The following is a 23289-nucleotide window of genomic DNA, read 5'->3' on the forward strand; positions in this document are numbered from 1 at the left end:
CTATGGACTTTTATACCAATTAGCACTAAAGATTGTTTTTAATAAAAAAAAACGTCTGCCACCGGTATTTCTCACCATTATCGAGGTCCGCCTGCTATGGGAGAACTGCTGATCCTATGATCTGTTTCCGTCCACTGCTGACGTCACACGCTATCACCACAAGATAACCCAGCAGGAACCATCCACTTCGGACACCTCCGATTTACCGCAGACGAGCACGTCATACACCGGGTTCGAGTGCCATCAGAACCAGATGTGCCGGCACATGTAAGCGCTCACAAAGCAGCCCACCAGAGCGGGACCTCCAATTATCCGGTAATACTAATTTCATGTTACATTAATCCACCATCTGGAAATACTATTCTTATTTGCTGGACTATTCCATCTTCTTATTTGCTGGACTATTCCATCTGGTTTTCCAGACTATCAGATTTGTCAAATTGCCGGACTATCGGTCACAACACAATTTTACTGTCTATTAATTTTTGTTTTATGCTCTCCACACTTATTCTTATTACAACTGTTATTTTCCCCACATGGGCCCTGTGTGGGAAATATTTTATGCACTATATTGTATGCAATATAAGCCGTACTTTTAATAAAATTTGGTTCCTAATTGAAGCACGGTCTCAGTCAACCAATTTATTAATGTGAATACTGCCCTTAATTTACAAATCTGTTTAACTTTCTAGCGCCCGTTTATTTAAAAAAAAAAAACATTTCCACCAGTGTACCCCTTTAAAGTCTTACACTAATGACTTCTCAGCTACCTAACCTTTATGTGACTATTAACACTGAAATATTTTTACAGGGTCCCTAAAAAGATCAAAGGACAATGGCAGAACATGTCCAAGCTGCTTTCCTTCAAATAATACAAGCTGTCGCCCTACAGATATTATCAAGTGTAATGGGGATCAAACTCACTGCATTCACTATTCATCAACGATGACCAAAGGTGAGAGAGTTCTCGTAAATTTCATATTGTCCAGGCATATAATAGTTCTTCAGCCTTAGGACAGATATTCATCCACTCATTGAATAGAAGATGATACCTTTAGCACCTTCAATCTTGAGGAAAACAATGGAATTAGAAAGTTTACCTCCATTGTGCCTGAATGTCCAATAGAAATTAGAAATTGTCTTACAATACTGTTAAATAGTGTTGCTCGCGAATATTCGCAATACAAATTTTATTCGCGAATATCGCATATTCTTCGAATTCGCAAATATAGCACTATATATTCGCAATTACGAATATTCGTTTTTTTCCCCACAGTACACATCACAGTGATCATCCCTCTCTGCTTCCAGCTTACGTGGTGTAAAGAAGGCGCTAATACTACTGTTAAAGGGGTACGCCGCCCCTGGCATCTTATCCCCTATCCAAAGGATAGGGGATAAGATGTTAGATCGCCGCGGTCCCGCTGCTGGGGACCCCGGGGATAGCCGCTGCGGCACCCCGCCATCATTACTGCGCAGAGCGAGTTCGCTCTGTGCGTAATGACGGGCGATACAGGGGCCGGAGCAGCGTGACGTCATGGCTCCGCCCCTCATGACATCGCTGCCCGTCCCCTTACTGCAAGTCTATGGCAGGGGGCGTGATGACCGCCACGCCCCCTCCCATAGACTTGTATTGACGGGGTGGGCCGTGACTACACAAGGGGCGGAGCAGTGACGTAACGATGCTCCGGCCCCTGTATTGCCTGTCATTAAGTGCAGAGCGATCTCGCTCTGCGCAGTAATGATAGCGCGGTGCTGCAGCAGCGATCTCCGGGGTCCCCAGCAGCGGGACCCCGGAGATCTGACATCTTATCCCCTATCCTTTGGATAGGGGATAAGATGTCTAGGGGTGGAGTACACCTTTAAGACTGATGTACAAATTTTTGCATATGGTAATTTTCGCATATACAAATTTTCGCATATGCGAATTTCCACATATGTGAAAATAAAACATGAATATTATGAATATGCAAATTTAGCGAATAAATGACGAATATTCGTCCATATATTCACAAAATATCGCGAATTAAAATATGGCCTATGTCGCTCAACACTACTGTTAAAGTGTACCTGTCATAAACAAAAACTTTTTATATAATGTAGATAATACTATTATATTTATATTTGTGATATACACTGGTTAAAAAATGTGTATATTTTTGTCCCTGCAGCTATTGTCTGTGTGTCTCTATGAGGAGTCCAAATACAGGAAGTGAGGGTGGACAAGCAGGGATCTGTGCAGTAAGAGCAGGACAGTGCGCACTGAGGCTCTATAACATGCTTCTGGCTCATACATCAGGATGATTGACAGGCCAGGAGTCTGCACAGATCCCTGCTTGTCTACCCTCACTTCCTGTTTTTGGACTCCTCACAGAGACACGCAGACAATAGCTGCAGGGACAGCATTTTTTCACCCAAATATATACACAATTTTGAACCAATGTATATTACAAATATACATATAATGGTATTTTCTACAGTACATTATTTACAAAGTTTTTGTTGACGACAGGTACACTTTAAAGAATATCTAATGTCTATTATCAAATAAAAAAAAAAACACAATTTAGTGTACATTAAATTTGTACAACCTGTGTTGTCATACCTTACTTTTTGTGATATTTTTGTTTGAATTTTCTGGGCCAAAGCCTGAGGCTGCACCACTTAAAGAGTCAAGTGCAGTGTCCCACTGGGATCCCTATAGGGCCTGTGCGAGGATGTTGTCTGTGAAATGCCATATTTTACTAGTGCTTTTGGTATCTGTGATGCTTACCATTGATTTGCATGATTGTATAATATTTTATGATGCTTTATACTGTTTATGTTATTGTGATTGTAATGTATTAGCCATGGCTGTGAGCATCAATGCGTTAACATACACAAACATAACACCAGGATCTTGCTAGAAGTGGGCTGAGCTCAGTTAGCCATTTCTCTCTTCAGCAGGAGGTTCAGAACAGTACAGAGCAGGATAGCATGTAGCAAGCAATGTTACCTAAGCTGTCCATGCAGCCAGACAGCAGCCTCTTTCCAGAGAGGGAGATGCAGGGAAGGAGCTCAATTACCATGCAGCCAGACAGCAGCCTCTCTCCAGAGAGGGAGGGAGATGCAGGGAAGGAGTTCACTCTAGTCTAGCCTCTCTCCACTTGCTCCAGTTCTGATTTTTAAGTAGCTTGAGAGAAGGGAGTAGTATTCAGTCTCGCACCCCATTGGTGGGAATTACTGTACTAGCTAGACAAGTGAATGTGGTGACCTCTGAGCTCTTCTGTGATTCAGTTATTACCTGCTTCAGTAAGACAGTCATAGGACTAATGAAAGAAGGATTGGATTAAAAAGGACCAGCTCTAGGAACCCTATTGTCAGGGTCCGGACTGGTATGCGGAGAGGATAGGTGAGTGGATTCTCTGTGTCAGTGAGGCGATGGCGTGGGCCGTACCAGGGGAACGGAATCTAAGAGGTTACTGGTTTTCACCAAAGCCCGCCGCAAAGCGGGATGGACTTGCTGCGGCAGGTAACCCCCAGGTCGTTCCACCCGATAGCGACTCAACCTCACTGACAGCTGAGACAGGCACGGTACACAAGGACAAGGCAAGGCGAGGTCAGACGTAGCAGAAGGTCAAGGCAGGCGGCAAGGTTCGCAGTCAGGGGCAACAGCAGGGGTCTGGATACACAGGCTAGGGATACACACAAAACGCTTTCTCAGGGCACTAGGGCAACAAGATCCGGCGAGGACAGGAAGGGGAAGTGGGTTTATGTAGTGCTTGGATGTAATACACTGATTGGGCCAGGCACCAATTAGTGGTGCACTGGCCCTTTAAATTTCATAGAGCCGGTGCGCTCTGTGCAGTAATGATGGCGGGGTGCCGCAGTGGCGATCCCCGGGGTCCCCAGCAGCAGGACCCCGGCGATCTGACATCTTATCCCCTATCCTTTGGATAGGGGATAAAATGCCAGGGGCGGAGTACTCCTTTAAGGACTACCAGTCTCAGCTATGCCGTAGGTCTCTTACCGATTGTTCCACCTGTGCAGCACAAACCATCACCTTCTAAATTTTCAGGTACAGAGTTCAGTAAATGGGGGCATTTTGTTGTCAGAATCCCTAAGTAGTGCAGCCTCGGGATAACAACAATTGATCAGAAGTAAGTATTTGCAGGGTTTAGCACATTTTTTATGGACCTCTTTATTCTTAGTAGGTCTCTATTCCTTACACAATATTAGAGAGGGTGTCAGGAATAGAATGTTGTGCAGTTCTTGTATCAAATGTTTTATATATATATATATATATATATATATGTTCATTTCGATAACTACATTAATGACTTTTCTTTAACAGATGGCTCTGTATTATTGGAGGAATATAATGGATGTTCTTCTGCTGGGATCTGTGAACATGCAACCATTAAGCCTTTTGAACTGCCTCAACATAAGATAACCACTGAAATTATATGTAGCGGAGGAATACGGATTATTCATCAACTTCTCAGTTTAGTCATCTCAAAATGTGCAGCATGGAGTCTGTTAAAGCTCTCATAGATTTCTGGCATCGACACTGGGACAGTAAAATTACGTTGTTTTTTTTAGGTCGGCCACAGAAGCAATTTAAAGGGGTATTCCAGGAAAAAACTTTTTTTTATATATCCACTGGCTCCAGAAAGTTAAACAGATTTGTAAATTACTTCTATTATTTTTTTTTTTAATCCTTTCAGTACTTATGAGCTTCTGAAGTTAAGGTTGTTCTTTTCTGTCTAAATCCTCTCTGATGACACCTGTCTCGGGAAATGCCCAGTTTAGAAGAGGTTTGCTATGGGGATTTGCTTCTAAACTGGGCGTTTCCCGAGACAGGTGTCATCAGAGAGGATTTAGACAGAAAAGAACAACCTTAACTTCAGAAGCTCATAAGTACTGACAGGATTAAGATTTTTTTAATAGAAGTCATTTACAAATCTGTTTAACTTTCTGGAGCCAGTTGATATATATATATAGAAAAGTTTTTTCCTGGAATACCCCTTTAAGTAACCTGAGCTGTATAATTATATACAGTATATTATATTAATATTTTTAGTCAATGATACAAACAAAAGTAAGCAATTTTCCCATACTGATTAACTGATTGGTTTGAATGACGATATACAATGTATCCAGAAAGACTTTAGAACCATTATTTTATCACGTTTTGTTATTTTGTGGCTAAAAATAAAATAAAAATAATTTAAAATTTTATTTTTTCATTTTCCCTCCATGAATGTTCACTCAACACCCCATTATGAGAATTTATAAAACAGATTTTTAGACATTTCTGCATATTTATTGAATATTATTAAAAATTAAAATTCGGTATGGACATAAGTATTCACTTATGCTGAAGAATACACCACTTGAATTGGAGGCTTCCCATAATTGACACACTAAATAGGACTAATAGGGAACTTTCTAAAACTTCACATTTATTACTACTTTTTGCTAAAACATTACCAATTATAAGCACTCACTAAAAATGATTACAAATGGCCGACACCAGCTTAGCTGGTGTCGGCCATTTGTAATAATTTTTGGTGAGTGCTTATAATTGGTAATTTTTAAACAAAAGGTAGTAATAAAAGTGAATGTGATGACTGGTTCTGCCAGAACCCGTAGGGTTAATGCTTTCTTGCCCTGTTGTTATTTTGCAACTGGGACTACGCCTCTGTGCTTCTGGGTGTGGTTCAGCTTGCTGAGCCAATTAGAATCATCCTGCTACCTGCACAGGGATATATAAAGAAGTCTTTCTCAGTCATGCCTTGCCTGTAAAAGTTCTTGTGACTGTAACTAGCTATCTCTGTACTGATATTGTCTAATCTGGTTCTGTGACTTTTTGGCTTTGCTTTTTTGACTACCCTTTGGCTCTCTTATATTGTACTCTGTTCCCTCCTGGCTTTGACTTGGCTCCTTGACTTCATATTCAGTGTGTATGTTTAGTTTTATTTCTGTTAGTTTTGTGTGCCTCCAGCTATTCCCAACCTTTGTCAGTTTTGTAGTTTATTGTTTTGACAAGTGAGTCCATCACTTATTTAGGAAGTGACTGGCACTGGAAGTGACTGGCACTGGCACTTCCTAGGGTGGGTACGCAAGTAGGCAGGGACAGAGTGAATGGGCAATTTCAGGACTGCACTCTATCCCTGCCCGACGTGACAGTAAAGTTTTAGAAGGTTCCCTATTAGTCCTATTTAGTGACATAAGTATTCAGATCCTTTGCTATGACACTTAAAAGTTAGCTTTGGGGGACTCCCATTTTTGTTGGTCATCTTTGGAATGTTTCTACACCTACATTGGAGTCAATGGTGGTAAATTTAGCTGATTGGACATGATAAAGCCCTGTCTATATAGGGTCTCACAGCTGATAATGCATATCAGAGCAAAAACCAAGCCATGAGAAGAGAAAAGCTTCTTGCAGGGTTCAGAGACAGGATTGTGTGGAGGCTGAGATCTGGAGAAGGGGGAAAAATAATTTCCGAGTTCCCAAGCGCACAGAGGCCTTTATAACTCTCAAATGAAAGACATTTAGACAACCAGGACTCTTCCTAGAGCTGATCTCCCCACCAAACTAAGCAATCTGGGAGAAGTGCCTTGGTAAGAGAGGTGTCCAAGAGCACAATGGTCACTCTGGCTGAGTGCCAAAGATCCTATCATCACGCCCCCTCCCATAGAATTGCATTGAGGGTGCATGTCCGTGAAGTCCTGAGCAGTGCACGGCTGTGACATCCCAAGCCTCTGGAGCAGCACCCAACACTCTAAACGAATGCCGGGTGCAGCAGAGAGATTGCGGGGGTCCTCAGCGGCCATGCCCCCTCAATGCAAGTCTATGGGAGGTGGCGTGACAGTCAACAGGCCCCCTCCCAAAGACTTGCATTGAGAGGGTGTGGCCATGACGTCATGAGCGGGGTGTGGCCGTGACGTCACGAGCCTCCAGAGAAAATTTCTGTCAAGATCTCTGTATTTATCTCCTCTTCAGGGAGCAGCAGCAGATGTGACCAAAACATCCACATTGGGCAGCCTTGTCAGATGGCTAACTGCTCGCTATGAAGGGTCCTGTCATTTTAGCATGCGTCTTCTGTATAGTCATGGCACCAGGTAAGGAATTATATATATGATCTTTTAGGAATATTTTATGTCCATTTGTCATTTATAGACTGTGTGCTCCATATTCTAAGCAGGTATATAAAGATCTATGCTCTGTACTCTCCAACCTTTGGCTCTCCGGCTGCTGCAAAACTACAACTCTCAATATTCTGGGTGTTGTAGTAGTGGTCAGAGACCATTGCATTCATATTGACTTAAAGACGCTGTCACATTTAATAAAGCTTTATAAAGGTGAACTATTACTATTGACCCATTCCCCTTGTATTGGCATTAGAGCTTCTTAGCGCTAAAAGGGGTACTCCGCCCCTAGACATCCTATCCCCTATCCAGGGGACCGTCATGCCCCCTCCCATAGACTTGCATTGAGGGTGCGTGGCCGTGACGTCACGAGCCTCCAGCGCTGAACCCGATGCTCTAAACGAAGGCCGGGTGCAGCAGGGAGATCGCTGGGGTCCCACTGCTGGATAGGGGATAAGATGTTTAGGGGCGGAGTACCCCTATAACCCACTCCATCTTTTCATTTTGGGTTACACTGCACAACACATACTGTACATTACTGCTTATGTAAGGGGCCAGCACAGACCCTTGTGCAAGAATGTTATATGGATCCATTGGTTTCCAACAGATCATAAAAAGAACCTACTCATTGTAAAGATGTAGCACATACAGTATATAGCTGTAGCACCCCACAGAGCGTGCACACAACAACAGGGACTTTCTATTGCAAAACTCCTTTCTCCTCTATGTGGTTTGCAGCCCAGAGGAAACACCAACAGAGGACATCTGCAAGTTGGTGGTAAATCCAGTACTTAGTAAGGGCCCGAAGCTCCTAGCGTACCCAGGGGTCTAGTCCTACACTAGGTAAGGAGGGAGATTAATTAAAACCGAGAGAATGGGACAGATACACTACACCCAATGTGGTATATTTAAAGGGGTACTCCACTGCTCCAGCATTTGGAACATTTTGTTACAAACGCTTGGAGCAGGCGGCGGGGTCGGGATGTCACGCCACTCCCCCTCAATACATGTCTATGGGAGGTGGCATGGCGGATGGCATGCCCCCTCCCATAGACTTGCATTGAGAGGGCGTGGCATGATGCCAAGGGGGTGTAGCCATGACGTCATGACCCCGCCTTCTGCACCCAGTGTTCTAAATGAATGCCGGGTGCTGCACAGAAACCATGGGGTGTCCCAGCCACTGGACCCCTGTGATCAGACATCTTATCCCTATCCTTTGAATAGGGGATAAGATGTCTAGGGACGGAGTACCCCTTTTATGTGGTGCTCTATCAGTGTGTCAGCATAAAATATGACTAGAAACTTCCCCTCCTGAGATACAGACTGTTGAGCTTTGTCATAGAGCAGGGCATCCATATCTGTGTGCAGGGCTGGTGCAAGGATTTTTGTAACCCTAGGCAAAAGCTAATTTTGTTGCCCTCTTGACCCCGCCTTTTATCTCCACCCTCTGACACACCCCATCTTACTACTGGGGTGACACACTGTAACAAACCTCCTCCTCATGTAATCTCCTTACTACTGGGGTGACACACTGTAACAAACCTCCTCCTCATGTAATATCCTTACTACTGGGGTGACACTCTGTAACAAACCTCCTCCTCATGTAATCTCCTTACTACTGGGGTGACACACTGTAACAAACCTCCTCTTCATGTAATCTCCTTACTACTGGGGTGACACACTGTAACAAACCTCCTCCTCATGTAATCTCCTTACTACCGGGGTGACACACTGTAACAAACCCCCTCCTCATGTAATCTCCTTACTACTGGGGTGACACACTGTAACAAACCTCCTCCTCATGTAATCTCCTTACTACTGGGGTGAAACACTGTAACAAACCTCCTCCTCATGAAATCTCCTTACTACTGGGGTGACACACTGTAACAAACCTCCTCCTCGTGAAATCTCCTTACTACTGGGGTGACACACTGTAACAAACCTCCTCCTCATGTAATCTCCTTACTACTGGGGTGAAACACTGTAACAAACCTCCTCCTCGTGAAATCTCCTTACTACTGGGGTGACACACTGTAACAAACCTCCTCCTCATGTAATCTCCTTACTACTGGGGTGACACACTGTAACAAACCTCCTCCTCATGTAATCTCCTTACTACTGGGGTGACACTGTAACAAACCTCCTCCTCATGTAATCTCCTTTCTACTGGGGTGACACACTGTAACAAACCTCCTCCTCATGTAATCACCTTACTACTGGAGTGACACACTGTAACAAACCTCCTCCTCATGTAATCTCCTTACTACTGGGGTGACACACTGTAACAAACCTCCCCCACATGTAATCACCTTACTACTGGGGTGACACACTGTAACAAGCCTCCTCCTCATGTAATCTCCTTACTACTGGGGTGACACACTGTAACAAACCTCCTCCTCATGTAATCTCCTTACTACTGGGGTGACACACTGTAACAAACCTCCTCCTCATGTAATATCCTTACTACTGGGGTGACACTCTGTAACAAACCTCCTCCTCATGTAATCTCCTATCTACTGGGGTGACACACTGTAACAAACCTCCTCCTCATGTAATATCCTTACTACTGGGGTGACACACTGTAACAAACCTCCTCTTCATGTAATCTCCTTACTACTGGGGTGACACACTGTAACAAACCTCCTCCTCATGTAATCTCCTTACTACCGGGGTGACACACTGTAACAAACCCCCTCCTCATGTAATCTCCTTACTACTGGGGTGACACACTGTAACAAACCTCCTCCTCATGTAATCTCCTTACTACTGGGGTGAAACACTGTAACAAACCTCCTCCTCGTGAAATCTCCTTACTACTGGGGTGACACACTGTAACAAACCTCCTCCTCGTGAAATCTCCTTACTACTGGGGTGACACACTGTAACAAACCTCCTCCTCATGTAATCTCCTTACTACTGGGGTGAAACACTGTAACAAACCTCCTCCTCGTGAAATCTCCTTACTACTGGGGTGACACACTGTAACAAACCTCCTCCTCATGTAATCTCCTTACTACTGGGGTGACACACTGTAACAAACCTCCTCCTCATGTAATCTCCTTACTACTGGGGTGACACTGTAACAAACCTCCTCCTCATGTAATCTCCTTTCTACTGGGGTGACACACTGTAACAAACCTCCTCCTCATGTAATCACCTTACTACTGGAGTGACACACTGTAACAAACCTCCTCCTCATGTAATCTCCTTACTACTGGGGTGACACACTGTAACAAACCTCCCCCACATGTAATCACCTTACTACTGGGGTGACACACTGTAACAAGCCTCCTCCTCATGTAATCTCCTTACTACTGGGGTGACACACTGTAACAAACCTCCCCCACATGTAATCACCTTACTACTGGGGTGACACACTGTAACAAGCCTCCTCCTCATGTAATCTCCTTACTACTGGGGTGACACACTGTAACAAACCTCCCCCACATGTAATCACCTTACTACTGGGGTGACACACTGTAACAAACCTCCTCCTCATGTAATCACCTTACTACTGGGGTGACACACTGTAACAAACCTCCTCCTCATGTAATCTCCTTACTACTGGAGTGACACACTGTAACAAACCTCCTCCTCATGTAATCTCCTTACTACTGGGGTGACACACTGTAACAAACCTCCTCCTCATGTAATCACCTTACTACTGGGGTGACACACTGTAACAAACCTCCTCCTCATGTAATCTCCTTACTACTGGGGTGACACACTGTAACAAACCTCCCCCACATGTAATCACCTTACTACTGGAGTGACACACTGTAACAAACCTCCTCCTCATGTAATCTCCTTACTACTGGGGTGACACACTGTAACAAACCTCCCCCACATGTAATCACCTTACTACTGGGGTGACACACTGTAACAAACCCCACTCTGCCCCCGCTATGCAAATCTATGGGAGGGGGCGTGACGGTTCTGATGTCTGTCGGCTTCTCACTATGATGTCACACAGGGACAGAGTCCACCCCTTTAAAAACAATTTTTTTTTTATCAACTGATGCCAGAAAGTTAAATGGATTTGTATATCGCTTCTATTTAAAAATCTTAATCCTTCCAGTACTTATCAGCTTGTATGCTCCAGAGGAAGTCATTTTCGTTTTGAATTTATTTTATTCTGCCTGACCACAGGGCTCTCTGCTGACACCTCTGTCCGTGCCAGGCACAATCCAGTGCAGGAGCAAATTCCCATAGCAAACCTATCCTGCTCAGGACAATTCCTGACATGGACAGAGGTGGCAGCAGAGAGCACTGTGGTCAGACAGAAAAGAACAACTCAATTTCCTCTGGAGCATACAGCAGCTGATAAGTACTGGAAGGATTAAGATTTAAAAATAGATGTAATTTACAAATCTGTTTAACTTTCTGGCATCAGTTGATAAAAAAAAAAAAAATGTTTTTCCACCGGAGTACCCCTTTAAAACAGAAATGCAAATAGAGCGGAACCTGAAGCCATGAGTATGGTCTGAACACAGACGAGCAATAGGAGTCTCATGGTGAAGCAGGTTCTGATGTCTGTCGGCTCCACAATAACAGGGACCCCAGGGGAGACAATAGCAGGGCACAGGTGTTGGAAAAAGCCAGAAAGAAGTGAAGCAATGTCTAAATAATAATAAGGGTAGGATTACACTACATTAGTCATATCTGTCGTCATCCCACTGAAAACAGAACGCCAACATTTACTGTACAGAATAGCAGCGGGCCTCATTGATTTCAATGGCCCAATGAAAGTCATTTAGTGACTTTTTTGGGACATATGCACTATTTTAAGGAGACTTAAAAGTACAGATTGCTGCAGTTTTTATTCTGATTTAAATAGTGCATATGTCCCTAAAGGAGTCACTAGGTGAATCCATTCAGGCCATTGAAACCAATGAGGTATGCTACTCCTGTTCACAGTATACATTGGCATCCTGTTTTTGGACACAATGTGAACCTAGCCTTAAAATGAGTACGCAGCTTAGTACAAGACTGTGCTAGAATTGAATACAAGCACAGCTAAGGCTGGGTTCACACTACGATTTGAACTGCGGTTCCCATATACGGCTGGGAGGAGGGGTGGGCGGGGCTTAATCGCGGCGCCCGCACTCAGCCGTATTCGGGAACCGTAGTTAATGTATGTCTATGAGCCAACCGGAGTGAACCACAGCCTCCGGTCGGCTGCTTTTTCGGACGTATGCGGTTTCCCGACCGCAGGCAAAAACGTGGTCGAATGTGGTCAGTCACCCAGCGATGGGACCTCCCGATCAGACATCTTATCCCCTATCCTTTGCATAGGGGCTAAGGTGTCTAGGGGTGGAGTACCCCTATAAGTTCTGGAGACTGGCTAGGCCACTCCAGGACCTTAAAGGGGTATTCCAGGAAAAAACTATTTTTTATATATCAACTGGTTCCAGAAAGTAAAACAGATTTGTAAATTACTTCTATAAAAAAAATCTTAATCCTTTCAGTACTTATGAGCTTCTGAAGTTAAGGTTGTTCTTTTCTGTCTAAGTAAACTCTGATGACACGTGTCTCGGGAAACGCCCAGTTTAGAAGCAAATTCCCATAGCAAACCTCTTCTAAACTGGACATTTCCCGCAACACGTGTCATCAGAGATTACTTAGACAGAAAAGAACAACCTAAACTTCAGAAGCTCATAAGTACTGAAAGGATTAAGATTTTTTAATAGAAGTAATTTACAAATCTGTTTAACTTTCTGGAGCCAGTTGATATATAAAAAAAAAAGTTTTTTCCTGGATAACCCTTTTAATGTGCTTCTTCTTCAGCCAATCCTTTGCTGCCTTGGTCATCTTTTTTGGGTCATTGTTATGCTTGAATACTCATCCACGACACATTTTAATGCCCTGGCAGAAAGAAGGAGGTTACCACCCAAGATTTGAGGGTTCATGGGCCCCATCCATCATTCCTTTGATGCAGTGAAGTTGTGCTGTCCCCTTAAAAGATAAACATCCCCCAAAACATAATGTTCCTCCTCCCCCAAACACGACGAGTTGAGCTGATACCAAAGATCTCAGTTTTGCTCTCATCTGATCACAACACTCTCACCCAGTTCTTAATCATTCAGATGTTTATTGGCAAACATCAGACGGACCTGTACAGGAGCTTTTTTAGGCAGGGGAATCTTGCAGGCGCTGCAGGATTTCCGTCCTTCACAGCGTAGCATGTTACCAACTATAACGTACTACATTGAGATCATTGCTCAATGTTAAAAATTGTCAGTGTACCCTGAGCCCACCCAGAATCCCTTTTCCTGCCTACCTGCATAGCCCCCATAAGCAGTGGTTCCACAACTGGGTGACAGTCCCTCTGCTGGACTAAAATGCAGGGGAGACATGAGTCAAAACAGAAATGTAGGTCGAGGAAACAGATCAGAATATGAAGGATTAACAATCTATAACAAACAGACAGGGATCAAACTTCCAGAAGAGACATTTGGCTGATACCTTAAAGGGGTACTCCGCTGCTCAGCGATTGGAACAAACTCTCCGGCGCCGGGAGCTCGTTACATCATAGCCACGCCCCCTCATGAAGTCACGCCCCACCCACTCAATGCAAGTCTATGGGAGGTAGTGCAACAAACAAGGCTAACTAAATGCTATACCTTTTGTACTGCATTAAATTATTTATTCATTTTAATATTATTTCATAGCTTGGCTCTGAAGTATCAGTTTTCTATACCAGCACAATCTTCTAGTAAGATTTGTTTTAGTATTATTGAGACATTACTTTACTCCTTTCTGACTTTTTACAACACCTGTGTCCTGCCAGAGTCTCCCCTGGGATCCCTGTCTGATGTGTTATTGTGGAGCACAAAGTGAGAAGCCGACAGACATCAGAACCTGCTTCACCATGAGACTCCTACTACTCGTCTCTGTTCAGACCATACTGATGGCTTCAGGTAAATTCTACTCTATTTGCATTTTTGTTTTAAGATTGGGTTCAAAGGTGGTCCTAAGAGGTGGTTCTAAGAGATGGTCCTAAGAGATGTTCCTAAGAGGTTGTCCTAAGAGGTGGTCCTAAGATGTGGTCCTAAGAGGTGTTCCTAAGAGGTTGTCTTAAGAAATGTTCCTAAGAGATGTTCCTAAGAGGTTGTCCTAAGAGGTGGTCCTAAGAGGTTGTCCTAAGAGGTGGTCCTAAGAGGTTGTCCTAAGAGGTGGTCCTAAGAGGTTGTCCTAAGAGGTGGTCCTAAGAGGTTGTCCTAAGAGATGTTCCTAAGAGGTTGTCCTAAGAGGTGGTCCTAAGAGGTTGTCCTAAGAGGTGGTCCTAAGAGGTTGTCCTAAGAGATGTTCCTAAGAGGTGGTCCTAAGAGGTGGTCCTAAGAGGTGGTCCTAAGAGATGTTCCTAAGAGGTTGTCCTAAGAGATGTTCCTAAGAGGTTGTCCTAAGAGGTGGTCCTAAGAGGTTGTCCTAAGAGGTGGTCCTAAGAGATGTCCCTAAGAGGTGGTCCTAAGAGGTTGTCCTAAGATGTGGTCCTAAGAGCTGAAAACTACTCAGGAACTTAAACCAACTAGCTGCTAATATTAGGGGAAGCTAAGGGCAGGAGAAATTTGGATTCCTAGCTGTGATTTCAAATGAATGGGAAACCATATAATTTATAACCAGGCTGAGTCTTCCAGAGCAGGGGATTCATCTTTACAAAAACTATTTGTTCTAGTTAATAGAGTGGAATCCCAGGGGCATTGGTAAGAAAGGTGACCAAGAACCCAATGGTCACTCTGTATGTCTCGTAAGATCCTGTGTGCAGATGGGAGAAACTTCCAGCAGGACAACCATCCCTGCAGCCTCCACCAAGCTGAGCATTACGGCAGAGCGGCCAGAAAGAAGCCTCTCCCCAGTAAGACACAGGAAAGCCACATGACGTTTGCAAAACAGAATTTTTGGGTTAATTTAACTTTTTAGCCTCAATTCTAAGCATCATGTCTGAAGTAAAACCAGGCACTGCTCATTACCTTACCTGGGGGGGGGGGGGGTATTTTTTAACGACTAGGACAGGAAGACTTGTGAGGTATTACATGTTCTTTACTCTTTACCTGTATTACTGAAGTGTATGCACTGACTGCTGTCTGGTAGAGCCCCCTACAGTACAGGGAGGTATTACATGTTCTGTACTCTTTACCTGTATTACTGAAGTGTATGCACTGACTGCTGTCTGGTAGAGCCCCCTACAGTACAGGGAGGTATTATATGTTCTGTACTCTTTACCTGTATTACTGAAGTGTATGCACTGACTGGTGTCTGGTAGTGCCCCCTACAGTACAGGGAGGTATTACATGTTCTGTACTCTTTACCTGTATTACTGAAGTGTATGCACTGACTGGTGTCTGGTAGCGCCCCCTACAGTACAGGGAGGTATAACATGTTCTGTACTCTTTACCTGTATTACTGAAGTGTGTGCACTGACTGGTGTCTGGTAGCGCCCCTTACAGTACAGGGAGGTATTTCATGTTCTGTACTCTTTACCTGTATTACTGAAGTGTATGCACTGACTGGTGTCTGGTAGCACCCCCTACAGTACAGGGAGGTATTACATGTTCTGTACTCTTTACCTGTATTACTGAAGTGTATGCACTGACTGGTGTCTGGTAGCACCCCCTACAGTACAGGGAGGTATTACATGTTCTGTACTACTCTTTAACTGTATTACTGAAGTGCATGCACCGACTGCTGTCTGGTAGCGCCCCCTACAGTACAGGTAGGTATTACATGTACTCTTTACCTGTACCAGGGTTACCTGCTCCTTTGGACACCAGGTGGGGGCGGCTCCATGTTACTTTTTAGGACACTGTGTGTACTGTACAGGACCCTGCAGAAGCTCCTGTCCTCTACATAGACAGTGATTACAGCTCCCAGCAGATCTTTCTTACTTTTATATGGAAGGATTTGCTTTATCTATATTAGTTATCTACTTATTTTTCTTTAATCCTCACTTTTTCCTATTTTTGGATGACATTTTGGTAGCTTCAGAACCAATTATCAGGTTTCCATAGAGTTATGGTTTCAATATACAATGGTCTCAACATACAATGGTCTCAACATACAATGGTTTCAACATACAATGGTCGTCCTGGAACCAATTAATATTGTAACTTGAGGGACCACTGTAGAAGAAGCCAGAACCCTGGAAGAAGTCTATGAACCCTGTAAGAAAAACGTCAGGTGACGGGGGGTCTGGTCCTTTCTCCTCCACTGGGTAATTATTTTGGATATAACACTATGTTGTTTACTGTTTCTCTGCTTTTGGTGCTTCACTTGTGTTTTTGATACCACCTATCATTTGCTGTACTTTATCTTCCGGGGTCCTTCATTTCACCCAAGGATCTCTTGACTATTATTATGTATCTGAGCTTTGTTCAGGTGGTTTGATACTTTCCCTAATACTGTTGTGCAGGCTATCCTTATTGCTGAAGCAGTGTGTCTATCCCAGACCCCTTGTTCTGTCTCTGTATCATGGGGATGTATCTCTGGAGATGTATTTTAAATGATTTTAAATGTATGTATTTCAGCAATTATGTATTAATAAAGGGATATTTTGATATATATGCTTTATTTTTTTTGTATGCGACTGTGCCAGGGATAGCTGCTCCAAGTAAGGGCGACTGCATTGTTATGTTTTTAGGACACTGTGTTCTGTACAGGACCCTGAAGAAGCTCCTGTCCTCTACATAGACAGTGATTACAGCTCCCAGCAGATCTTTATTACTTTTATATGGAAGGACTGGATTTATCTGTATTCATTAACTACTTATTTTTCATTAAAGGGGTACTCCGGTGGAAAACATTTTTTTTGGTCTTTATAAGTCAACTGGTGCCAGAAAGTTAAACAGATTTGTAAATTACTTCTATAAAAAAAATGTACCCTTCCTGTACCTATTAGCAGCTGTACGCTACCGAGGAAACTCTGTTCTTTTTGAATTTATTTTTTGTCTTGTCCAGCTCTCTGCTGACACCTCTGTCCGTGTCAGGAACTGTCCAGAGTAGCATAGATTTGCTATGGGGATTTTCTCTTGCTCTGGACAGTTCCTGATACGGGCATCAGGTGTCAGCAGAGAGCACTGTGGACAAGACAGAAAAGAAATTAAAAAATAACAGAATTTCCTGTGTAGCATACAGCTGCTAAAAAGTACAGGAAGGGTAAAGATTTTTTAATAGAAGTCATTTACAAATCTGTTTAACTTTCTGGCATCCGTTCATAAAAAATAAAGTTTTTTACCGGAGTATCCCTTTAATTCACACTTTTTCCTATTTTTGGATGACATGTTGGGGCTTCAGGACCAATTACCAGGTTTCCATAGAGTTCTGGTCTCAACATACGATGGTTTCAACATACAATGGTCGTCCTGAAACCAATGAATATTGTAACTTGAGGGACCACTGTATATCATGTAATGTATATGCAACTACAGTACTGTATTCTATGTGTTATTCATAGGCTGTAATATTCTATTTTTATGTCCAGTTCATTGTCTTAGGTGTGAAACATGTTACACATCTACTGAAAGAGGACAAACCGACTGCTATGGGCCCAGCCTTGAGTGTAGTAAAAACCAAATGTGTCTCACTCTGCATATAAGCACATTCAATAGTAAGTATTGCGTACTGCCTGACTGCAATGCCATATGTGATTGTTGATGAAATACCATATTGGTCTAAGCCTAACTGGTTCCTTGGATGTGTTCACAGTAAGGCTAGGTTCACTCTGCAGAATTTCTGCCGGAGAATGAGCAGGCGGCGCTAGGACCGAGCACACTGCATTGCTGCTCCCATAGACGGCAATGGATTTCTGGGTGGATCTTTTGGGAGATCTGCTCAGAAATGCATTGCCATCTATGGGGACGGCAATGTAGTCCACGCGGTCCTAGTGCTGCCACCTCGATCTCCGGCAGAAATTAGGCCCAGAAATTCCACAGTGTGAACCTAGCCTAAGGGTCTATTCACACAGTAGAATTTCCGCATGCGGATTCCGCTTCAAATTAAAGCCCAATAGACTTCTATGGGATTCCGCACTCCCATTCACACTTCTGAATTTCCGCAGGCAGATTCTGCACAGATTCCGTCCGCACAAAATCCGCACAAGCCAGAAACCACCCAAATGAATGAGGAAGCGGAATTGGTGCGGATGTGCGGAAATTCTGCCGTGTGAATAGACCCCAAGGCTATTATACATGGACTATTGTTTGCTGTTTTTTTTAATAAAGGATGTTATGCATCTGGGTACTAAAAATCTGCATGCAACGTATGTCTTGGGGGGGGGGGGGGTAGTTTAAATGGGAGAGTCACTGGTAGAGAAGGATCTGGTAGACTTGTAGATCATAGACTACAGAACAGCACAATGTCAGGCAGCCGCTTCTAAGGCCGGCAGGATATTGTCATGTATAATAAGAGGCATGGACTTGAGGGATGGGGACATAATACTCCCCCTTTATAAAGCATTGGTACGGCCTCACCTGGAATATGCTGTTCAGTTTTGGTCACCAGTTCTAGAGATGAGCGAACTTACAGTAAATTCAATTCGTCACGAACTTCTCAGCTCGGCGGTTGCTGACTTTTCCTGCGTAAATTAGTTCAGCCTTCAGGTGCTCCCGTGGGCTGGAAAAGGTGGATACATTCCTAGGAAAGAGTCTCCTAGGACTGTATCCACCTTTTCCAGCCCACGGGAGCACCTGAAAGCTGAACTCATTTATGCAGACTAAAGTCATCAACTGCCGAGCCGAGAAGTTCGTGACGAATCAAATTTACTGTAAGTTCGCTCATCTCTGACCAGTTCATCAAAGGGACGTTGTGGAGCTGGAGAAGGTGCAGAGATGCGCGACTAAACTAATAAGGGACATGGAACATGAGGAAAGATTAAAAGAATTACATTTGTTTAGTCTTGGGAAGAGATGTTTAAAGGGGTACTCCGCTGCTCAGCGCTTGCAGCAAACCGTTCCGAACGCTGGAGCCGACGCCGGGAGCTCGTGACATCATAGCCCCGGCCGCTCATGATGTCACACCCTGCCCCCTCAATGCAAGTCTATGGGAGGGGGCGTGACAGCCGACTCCAGTGTTCGGAACAGTCTGTGCCAAATGCTGAGCAGCGGAGTACCCCTTTAAGGGGGGGATATGATCAACGTAAATAAGTACATAAATGGCCCATACAAAAAATATGTGGAAAAAAAACGGTTCCAGGTTAAACCCCCCCCCCCCCCCCAAAGGACGAGGGGACACTCCCTCCATCTGGAGAAGAAAAGGTTTGGTCTCAAGGGGCGACGCGCCTTCTTTACCATAAGGAGTGTGAATTTATGGAACAGTCTACCTCAGGAACTGGTCACAGCAGGAACAGTTGAAAGCTTCAAAACAGGGATAAATACATTTCTAGAACAAAATAAGATTAATGCTTATGCAGAAATCTAATCACATCCCTTCATCCCACTATACCCCTTCCCTTCAATTCCTTGGTTGAACTTGATGGACGTACAGTATTTCTTTTTTCCACCATAATAACTATGTCACCAAAATATTCTATGGCTGTGTCTGTGTGAACCTCTTTATTAGTAGTCACCAGTAAAGGGGTTGGTTGCTCTAAAATTAAACTGAGTTATTAGAGGGGCCCCTCACACGGCACACTTCAGGGGTTTTAACCCGTGACCCTTGTCACAATTTAAGTGAATGTAAATTGCCATTATTAAAGATGATTAAAACCCCTGAGATTCATTTTGGGTTCCATTCACCTGATCTGACTGTCAGATTAATTTCAGATTCAGATCCGGGTTCAGAGTCTTAATTGTGCCGCGATTGCCCAAGCAAAGTACAGTGGTCCCTCAACATACGATGGTGATCCGTTCCAAATGGACCATCGTTTGTTGAAACCATCGTATGTTGAGGGATCCGTGTAATGTAAAGTATAGGACAGTGGTCTACAACCTGCGGACCTCCAGATGTTGCAAAACTACAACACCCAGCATGCCCGGACAGCCAACGGCTGTCCGGGCATGCTGGGAGTTGTAGATTTGCAACATCTGGAGGTCCGTATGTTGAAGACCACTGTTAGAGGAAGTTGTACTCACCTGTCCCCGCCGCTCCGGACCGTCACTGCTGCCCTGGATGTCGCCGTCCATCGCTGTCGCCGCGTCCCCGACGCTCCGGCAAGGCCTCTGCTTCCCCGCCATCCTCGCTCTCCGTCGCCGTCATCACGTCGCTACGCACACCGCTCCTATTGGATGACGGGACGGCGTGCGCAGCGACGGGATGACGACGATGGAGAGCGCCGACGATGCAGGGGATCCCGAAGAGGACGCTCCGGAGCCCCGAGGACAGGTAAGTGATCGTCAGCGGACCACACGGGGCACCGTAAACGGCTATCCGGTGGCAGCTGAAGCAGTCTGCGCTGCCGGATAGCCGTTTATGCGATGGCCCCCGACATACAAAAGAATCGTATGTTGATGCTGCCTCTGAGAGGCCATCGCATGTTGAAATGATCGTATGTCGGGGCCATCGTAGGTCGAGGGGTCACTGTATATGCAGGAGCAGGGACTTCTGTCAACTGCAGGAGTCCCTGCTCCTGCACAGTACACCGAGCAGCGGTACACATTTGCTGGGCCGAGTGTAAAGTGCCTGGCGCAGTTAATGTAGTGGGTTTAAAATAAGATGCATGCAGCATCACCGCTTATCTCCAGGCTGCTCAATGTAGAGGAGCGAGGACTGTCCAAAACGTATAACTAAAAGATTGGATTCTGACAAATCAGATTGGTTGTGAACGTGAGACCAAATTCTATTCGCTCATCTCTATCGCTGATATTTGCCCCTTTAAAAGGGGTTACAATGCTGCCCCAGCATTCAAAACTTTTTGTTCTTAACACTTGGAGCGGGCGGCGGGGGGGTCGTGACGTCACAGCCACGCCCCTCGTGACGTCACACCAAGCCCCTTCAATGCAAGTCTATTGGAGGGGGCGTGGCACCGCTACGCCCCCTCCCATAGACTTGCATTGAGGGGGGGGGGGGGCTTGGCGTGATGGCGTGATGTGAAAATCTGAAGTGGACAGCAAGGGAATGAGAGGCCCCACTACCAACCTGCTAGTTACTGAATAAAAATGCAGGCCTGAAAAAAGGCTTTTTATGGTCTTCTAGGGATTTTTCATTAACCCGGATTAACCATATCTCACCCAGCTTTTCCTGGATAAGATATGCACTCTATATTCTGTTTGGACCATATATTACTAAATTAGCATAAATATCTTGCACCTATGACTTCTAAAAGGGGTACTCCAGTTGAAAACTTTAAAAAATATATATATTTTTTAATCAACTGGTGGCAGAAAGGTAAACAGATTTGTAAATTACTTCTATTAAAAAATCTTAATCCTTCCAGTACTTATTAGCTGCTGAATACTACAGAGGAAATTCTTTTCTTTTTGGAACACAGAGCTCTCTGCTGACATCATGACCACAGTGCTCTCTGCTGACACCTCTGTCCCTTTTAGGAACTGTCCAGAGCAGCATATGTTTTCTTTGGGGATTTTCTCCTACTCTGGACAGTTCTTAAAATGGACAGAGGTGTCACCATAGAGCACTGTGGTCGTGATGTCAGCAGAGAGCTCTGTGTTACAAAAAGAAAATTATTTCCTCTGTAGTATTCAGCAGCTAATAAGTACTGGAAGGATTAAGATTTTTTTTATAGAAGTCATTTACAAATCTGTTTAACTTTCTGGCACCAGTTGATTAACAAAAAAAATAAAAAATAAAGTTTTCCACCGGAGTACCCCTTTAATGAGATATCAAACTGTTTTTTCTTTCCTTCTCTCAGTTCAGGATGGGCGTCTCAGTCGTCTTAATGTGCATTATATCAGGAAAAAATGTTGGAATTCCAAAGATTGTAATCAAAGTGGCAAAATATCATCCCCGTCACATAAAATGATATTCAACACAAGTTGTTGCTCCTCAGATGGCTGCAGGATGCCGAATCCAGAATGTAGGTATTATGGGGGGACCTTAAAGGGCTTGTTCATTAATGGTGATATTCCTATAGACAAAGTGAAAAAGTAGCTTAAAGGGGTACTACGCTCTAAACATCTTATCCCCTATACAAGGGATTCTGCCATATTACCACCAAGTGCAGCTAGGGTTTCCACTTATCTTCCCCAAAAAATACCGGCCATGCTAATTAGCATAATTAATTATATATGCGTAACATCACAGGATGCACATATACGGGGGAAATGTTGTCCTATTCTGACCCCTATAACTTCTTTATTTCTCCTTATACGGGCCTGTGTGAGGGCTCATTTTTGGCTCCCCGATCTGTAGTAGAAAACTACAACTCCCAGCATTTGTTGTACAATATAGTAGTATAAAGTATAGGTCAGTGTTGCCCAACCAGAGGTGCCTCCAGCTGTTGCAAAACTACAACTCCCAGCATGTTGGACTTTATAGTAGTATATAGTATAGGTCAGTGTTTTCCAACTAGGGGTGCCTCCAGCTGTTGCTAAACTACAACTCCCAGCATGTTGCACTATATAGTAGTATATAGTATAGGTCAGTGTTTCCCAACCAGGGGTGCCTACAGCTGTTGCAAAACTACAACTCCCAGCATGTTGCACTATATAGTAGTATATAGTATAGGTCAGTGTTTCCCAACCAGGGGTGCCTCCAGCTGTTGCAAAACTACAACTCCTAGCATGTTGGACTATATAGTAGTATATAGTATAGGTCAGTGTTTCCCAACCAGGGGGGCCTCCAGCTGTTGCAAAACTACAACTCCCAGCATGTTGGACTATATAGTAGTATATAGTATAGGTCAGTGTTTCCCAACCAGGGGTGCCTCCAGGTGTTGCAAAACTACAACTCCCTGCATGCCCGGACAGCCGATGGCATACTGGAAGTTGTAGTTTTGCAACAGCTGGATGCGTTCTGTTTGGGAAACACTGGTATAGTATATGGTGGAACATTCCAGTAGTTGGAGGATTGGTTGGATAAATACCGGTGGCAACCCTAAGTGCCGCCCTCCATTGACAAAGATTGTGCATGTCGGTCAGAGACACATTTGGCCATAGCACCACTCACAACATCAGGGACATATTCACAAGTGACACCTCTGTGTAGAACCACAAGTCCCATCATACACTTCCCCGGGTTGTCCAGGACACATGGTCTGACTACACT

General features: G+C 44.1%; 3 protein-coding genes across 24 annotated transcripts in view; 2 read left to right on the plus strand and 1 right to left on the minus strand.

Annotated features, from left to right (window-relative positions):
* LOC130294610 (uncharacterized) overlaps positions 1 to 4622 on the plus strand; it is a 44821-nt gene extending 40199 nt beyond the window's left edge. For both annotated transcript variants that reach the window (XM_056544743.1, XM_056544744.1), the window contains 2 exons: positions 812 to 955; positions 4334 to 4622. In XM_056544743.1, the coding sequence (XP_056400718.1) occupies positions 812 to 955; positions 4334 to 4533 (344 nt within the window). In that variant the 3' untranslated portion in view covers positions 4534 to 4622. The remainder of the gene's footprint in view (positions 1 to 811; positions 956 to 4333) is intronic.
* Positions 1 to 23289, minus strand: part of LOC130294604 (mucin-2-like) — a 264132-nt gene that overhangs the window by 52188 nt on the left and 188655 nt on the right. The gene's annotated exons all lie outside the window — the stretch shown is intronic.
* Positions 6978 to 23289, plus strand: part of LOC130294609 (urokinase plasminogen activator surface receptor-like) — a 34064-nt gene continuing 17752 nt past the window's right edge. Inside the window, exons 1-4 of the mRNA XM_056544742.1 lie at positions 6978 to 7107; positions 13925 to 14054; positions 17612 to 17737; positions 21935 to 22099. Coding sequence (XP_056400717.1) covers positions 13949 to 14054; positions 17612 to 17737; positions 21935 to 22099 — 397 coding nt within the window. The 5' untranslated portion in view covers positions 6978 to 7107; positions 13925 to 13948. The remainder of the gene's footprint in view (positions 7108 to 13924; positions 14055 to 17611; positions 17738 to 21934; positions 22100 to 23289) is intronic.

This window comes from Hyla sarda, chromosome 10 (genome assembly GCF_029499605.1).
Source record: "Hyla sarda isolate aHylSar1 chromosome 10, aHylSar1.hap1, whole genome shotgun sequence".
In the NCBI taxonomy this organism is placed as follows: Eukaryota; Metazoa; Chordata; class Amphibia; order Anura; family Hylidae; genus Hyla; species Hyla sarda.